At 33.8% G+C, this 6,000-nt stretch overlaps 1 protein-coding gene across 7 annotated transcripts in view; it reads left to right on the top strand.

Moving 5' to 3' along the window:
* Window positions 1-1,352: 1,352 nt before the first annotated feature.
* The window catches only part of LOC129718434 (integrator complex subunit 7-like), a 1,119,499-nt gene continuing 1,114,851 nt past the window's right edge, over window positions 1,353-6,000 (top strand). For all 7 annotated transcript variants that reach the window (XR_008726891.1, XR_008726890.1, XR_008726892.1 and 4 more), the window contains exon 1: window positions 1,353-1,486. Coding sequence is in view for 4 of the 7 variants with exons in the window: in XM_055669224.1 (XP_055525199.1) it covers window positions 1,440-1,486 (47 nt within the window). In the remaining 3 variants the exon portion in view is untranslated. The remainder of the gene's footprint in view (window positions 1,487-6,000) is intronic.

Below are 6,000 nucleotides of genomic sequence, written 5' to 3'. Positions count from 1 at the left end.
GAGTCATGCATGCGTTACAGCAAGAAGATAGTTACACGCTATAATAAAACAACGCATTTGCATGTTATCTGTTTTGAGTGTAGTATTCGTTTCTCCCTCCCAGGCAAACAGTGTGATACAGGCTTATCTCCTCGTTTTCAACCGGTTTTTTTTCGGTTTTCGAGCAGTTGCAGTCATTTTTTAAAAACATCTGGCATCTTTGACATTAACCGTTATAAGCGTTTAAATTTAATTTAACTTTAAGGTGAGTCTAATTTAATCGCATCTTGGCTTTTGTTCTTCTTCCGTACGTAGAAAAGCCAGATGGATACTGAGTTATTTTTTTCAGAACAAACGTTCACAAAACTGCGTCTTGAACTGTTCAACAAGTCGGTCGCGTTTTCGGTTTCGTTTGGATATACCTTTGATTGCATATCGCTTTATAGTTAGCATATTTTTCGGTATACTGAGAGGTAAACAATATTTATCGCTAACGGTTTTTGTATTCATTATCGTTTTACAAAATATTTTGGTTTATTTTCACGTAAAACAATAATTTCATAAGCTTTCAGCATTGATCATTTTAGCGTACTTTGATTATTAAACTTGCGCTTTTTACAATTTCGAACACACTTCATCACCGTCGAATGTTGATTCTCGTCACACAAAATAGTGAGATGCAGGATTGTAAAATTTTTGCAACTGCACGAAACCCCGAAAAATCTGCCTCACAGGTTATGCGCTCGCACACATTTTTAGAAAATTTGCGTGAGCAAAAAAACTCAAAATTTCGAAGAATCTTTTATACAACGGCAAATTGAAAAAAAAAAACAGACTCAAAAAAATTGTGTTTTACGGACATATATGCAAATTCAGTATTCCTGATATTACTAAAAATTCGTTTGAGTCATGCATGCGTTACAGCAAGAAGATAGTTACACGCTATAAAAAAAACAACGCATTTGCATGTTACCTGTTTTGAGTGTTGTTTAGTTAACCGTTTAAATTTACTGTAGATATGAATACTTTTCTCAGTATATAACATGGGTTCACGAACGCTCATTATTAACGAAAACTTTTTAAATGATGGAGACCAGGATGCTAATTCGGTTTTGATTGAACTTGATAAAGGTATTATCATTTTTGAAAATACAGAATAGACATAAAACAAATCCGTTTTCAGGTCTGCGTTCTGCGAAAATGGGAGAACAATGCGAAGCTATTATTAGGTTTCCAAAACTATTTGAAAAGTACCCGTGCCCAGTTCCTATTAACTCATCTTTCCTGAAACTGGCGGAATTTTTTCGTATTGGGTAAAACTTTTCTTCTAAAAGACAGCTAGCGTAACCATTTATATTAGTTCTAACTTATCTAGATTGTGGGTTCTACGCGTTTGTCAACAAAGTGAAAAACATCTTGAAAAAATTTTGAATGTAGAAGAATTTGTGAAGCGCGTTTTCATGGTGATTCACTCAAATGACCCTGTAGCTCGGGCTTTAACATTAAGGTGAGTCTAATTTAATCGCATCTTGGCTTTTGTTCTTCTTCCGTACGTAGAAAAGCCAGATGGATACTGAGTTATTTTTTTCAGAACAAACGTTCACAAAACTGCGTCTTGAACTGTTCAACAAGTCGGTCGCGTTTTCGGTTTCGTTTGGATATACCTTTGATTGCATATCGCTTTATAGTTAGCATATTTTTCGGTATACTGAGAGGTAAACAATATTTATCGCTAACGGTTTTTGTATTCATTATCGTTTTACAAAATATTTTGGTTTATTTTCACGTAAAAGAATAATTTCATAAGCTTTCTGCATTGATCATTTTAGCGTACTTTGATTATTAAACTTGCGCTTTTTACAATTTCGAACACACTTCATCACGGTCGAATGTTGATTCTCGTCACACAAAATAGTGAGATGCAGGATTGTAAAATTTTTGCAACTGCACGAAACCCCGAAAAATCTGCCTCACAGGTTATGCGCTCGCACACATTTTTAGAAAATTTGCGTGAGCAAAAAAACTCAAAATTTCGAAGAATCTTTTATACAACGGCAAATTGAAAAAAAAAAACAGACTCAAAAAAATTGTGTTTTACGGACAAATATGCAAATTCAGTATACCTGATATTACTTAAAAATTCGTTTGAGTCATGCATGCGTTACAGCAAGAAGATAGTTACACGCTATAAAAAAACAACGCATTTGCATGTTACCTGTTTTGAGTGTAGTTTTCGTTTCTCCCTCCCAGGCAAACAGTGTAATACAGGCTTATCTCCTCGTTTTCAAGCATTTTTTTTTGGTTTTTCAAGCAGTTGCAGTCATTTTTCAAAATTATCTGGCATCTTTGACATTAACCGTTATAAGCGTTTAAATTTAACTGTAGGTTTAAATACTTTTCTCAGTATATAATATGGGTTCACGAACGCTCATTATTAACGAAAACTTTCTAAATGATGGAGACCAGGATGCTAATTCGGTTTTGATTGAACTTGATAAAGGTATTATCATTTTTGAAAATACAGAATAGACATAAAACAAATCCGTTTTCAGGTCTGCGTTTTGCGAAAATGAGAGAACAATGCGAAGCTATTATTAGGTTTCCAAAACTATTTGAAAAGTACCCGTTCCCAGTTCTTATTAACTCATCTTTCCTGAAACTGGCGGAATTTTTTCGTATTGGGTAAAACTTTTCTTCTAAAAGACAGCTAGCGTAACCATTTATACTAGTTCTAACTTATCTAGATTGTGAGTTCTACGCGTTTGTCAACAAAGTGAATAACATCTTGGAAAAAATTTGAATGTAGAAGAATTTGTGAAGCGCGTTTTCATGGTGATTCACTTAAATAACCCTGTAGCTCGTGCATTAACATTAAGGTGAGTCTAATTTAATCGCATCTTGACTTTTGTTCTTCTTCCGTACGTAGAAAAGCCAGATGGACACTGCAGGGTGGCTACTCTATCGGGAAATGCGGGAAAAAGTCGGGAATCAAATTACATCGGGAAAAATGCGGGAAAAAGTCGGGAATTTCTCTATTTGATTGGGATTTTTGACCAAGTTTTTTTTCGTTGGCTCAAGGTATTGTGTATGATGTAATTACAAATTATGGAGTAGTTGGGGATTTCGCCGTGAACAAATCACTCAATATGCGCGTAACTCTTACGCAAAATGAGTAGAGGCCTTGAATGCAGAATGAAGTAGACAAGCATGAAAATGCAACAAAGGACGGCAGGAAGCAGACTAAGAGGCAGAGGAGTTGGAGGTGCATGGCTGCAAGTTGGTCCCTTGAAAGTCACATTTTCCATCAGCAGTTAATTTTTAAATCAAAAAGTCAAAAAGTAACTTTCTTTGACTAGCTTGACTACTTTTCATCAGCCTTGCCTTTCATATGAAATAAGTTTTGTTTTAGAATTGCATCAACGTCGAGATCTGGTGTTATCTAAAAATAAAATATTGGCCTGGAAAGTTTTTAAGATGGAATAGCATTACCTTTAAAATAAAGAACCGGGTTTCGATTCGGTTCGAAGTCCGGTCCGTAGTCATGAGAATGGAAATTGGCAATTTTTTTTTCGAGAAAGCGGTTATAGTTAAAACATTTATGAATTCTTACATATATGTTAGAAACTGTTTTAATTATTAAGAGCAACGCAAAACAAGTTTTGCTGTAAAATTTTACTAATATTACTAGCTATTGCTACTTTTAATTTGATGTTTTCTTCGATTGAACAAATTGAGGACAAAAAAGTGACACACAAGGCTCACTCTAAAGTTTTTCAAATAGCAGATTTTTATTTTAGCTAGTATTCTGGAAGAAGTATTTATCGAATTTTAGCTCTACTTCAGCGAAACTTAGTACTTTTTAAAATAGTGAATTAGATTTTGAAAGTACATAGAGCGTAAAAAACAGTATTTTTCGAGTTTTTAAAACATGCCACAAGATAATTATCTTTTATTTTTTTAAAAACAATTTTTTTGTACATGTTTTTAATCCATATTTTTTGTATAAATTATACATTTTGGCTGCAAATAACGATTTTTGATGTAATTACAATCGGAAATGATCTTGAAAAACACCATTTGAAGCTCGTTTTTGATGGTTTTTAAGAAAGCATTCCATTTACTTTATTTGTTTTTATTTTAAATGAGAAATTTTACATTTTTTTCGTTTTTCAACTGGTCTTGAGGTACGAAGCCAGTCGCTGTAGATTCGTGTCTTTGCTCGGGCCAAATCGATTTGCTCGATTAGAGTGATGCTTTCGGCAAAGTTTCAAATAGTAGTTTTATTATTCTGTGAAGAAAAAAAACTTTTTGTGGAAAAAAAAATACAGACTAAATATCTCAGCAGCTCACAGCACGCTTTTTTTTTAATCTATATGTTCTTTTTTAAACTGCTAAATGGTCAATGATGATAATTTGAACACGGAGCGGAAAAAACAAATGGTAGAGTTAAAATTTTCTGAAAGTTTTTTTTCGAAACCAGAACGATTTGTTTGATTAGTGTGATGTTTTCGGTAAAGTTGTGGGTAGTAGTTTAGACCTTCCGAAATAAGTATTCAATGCTGAAAGCAACTTTTTAGGCAAAAAAAAATTAAAAATTAATTATCTCAAAAAGTTTAGTTTTTCAAAAATTTTAATATTCTAAAATTTCAAAAAAACTGCATAACGTAAACTGAACTATGATGGTTGTTCGAGCATGGAGGAAACAAACTTAAAAAGGTAGTTCTCTAGAAAAATACTACCTATATAAACAATTTTCAGAAAAAAAGTAAAATTCTAAATTTTCAAGCGGAAATCCAAAATCAACTTTCCTTTTGCGTTTCAAGTTGAACTCAATATTCTTATCGATTTTTTCATGCAAATATGTTATTTCAATTTCTCGAAAAGTTCAATAGAAATTTGAAAAACACTGTTTTCTCTTGAACGATTTTTGCCTTTCTCCTAGAAAGGTATAGTAATCACTGGAAAAACCTAAGGTATAAAAGTGGCCGAATGTTTTATACCACTCGACCCCTTTCGACGAACTGAGCATTTTCTGTATGTATGTGTGTGTGTATGTGCAACTTTTTTTTCTCACTCACTTTTCTCAGAGATGGCTGGACCGATTTTCATAAAATTAATTGCAAATGAAAGGTCTAGTTGTGCTATAGGTTGCTATTGAATTTCATTGTAATCGGATTTTTAGTTTATAGGTTATATCTCAGAAACCACACAACCGATTTCAATAAAACTGGTTTCAAATGATCGGGCTGTCTCCAGAACCCTTAACTTTTTAATTTCGTAATGATTGAACGTATGGTTCAAAAGTTATGTAAAGAAAAGTTATTCTGAAGTTGTTTAAACTCACTCATTTTTCTCAGAGATGGCTGAACCGATTTTCACAAAATGAGTGTCAAATGAAAGGTCTAGTTGCCCCATAGGTTGCTATGGAAATTAATTGCAATCGGATTGTAACTTTGTCCGTTGTTCATAAAAATGTGAAATCACATAATGAAAGTAAACATGTTGGCTTTCTCCTAACGATTACTGGCTAATTGAAAGGTAGAAAAGTGATCCAAATGGCCGAATGTCATATACTACTCGACTCAGTTCGACGAATCGAGCATTTTCTGCATATATGCATGTATAGGTGTATATGTTTGTGTGTGGGTGTGTACGTGTGTATGTGCACGTTTTTTTCGCACTCACTTTTCTCAGAGATGGTCTGACCGATTCTGTCTATCTTGGTGTCAAATGAAGGGTCTATTCGTAACCCGCAGACTGTTCAAAACTATTTACTGAAATAATCAAGTTACAAGCAAAATCTCCTGCCGCTATCGGTACAAATAACACAGATTTGATAGACTTCCGACCGGGCGAACGAGGGTACAAAAAGAAGCTCAACTATAGGGTAATCTGTTGATGCATGCATCATAATCTGGTAATCGTCGCTGAAAATCCTCGTTATTCCTCCCCTAAAATTACTTACCAAACGAATATCTCTTTCTGTTTTCAAGGGAAACTGGAAAAAAATACGGCAGATCT

The sequence above is a fragment of the Wyeomyia smithii genome, chromosome 1 (assembly GCF_029784165.1).
Source record: "Wyeomyia smithii strain HCP4-BCI-WySm-NY-G18 chromosome 1, ASM2978416v1, whole genome shotgun sequence".
Taxonomy (NCBI): domain Eukaryota; kingdom Metazoa; phylum Arthropoda; class Insecta; order Diptera; family Culicidae; genus Wyeomyia; species Wyeomyia smithii.
The sequence above is the reverse complement of the archived record's forward strand: the minus strand, read 5'-3'. Positions and strand labels throughout refer to the sequence as shown.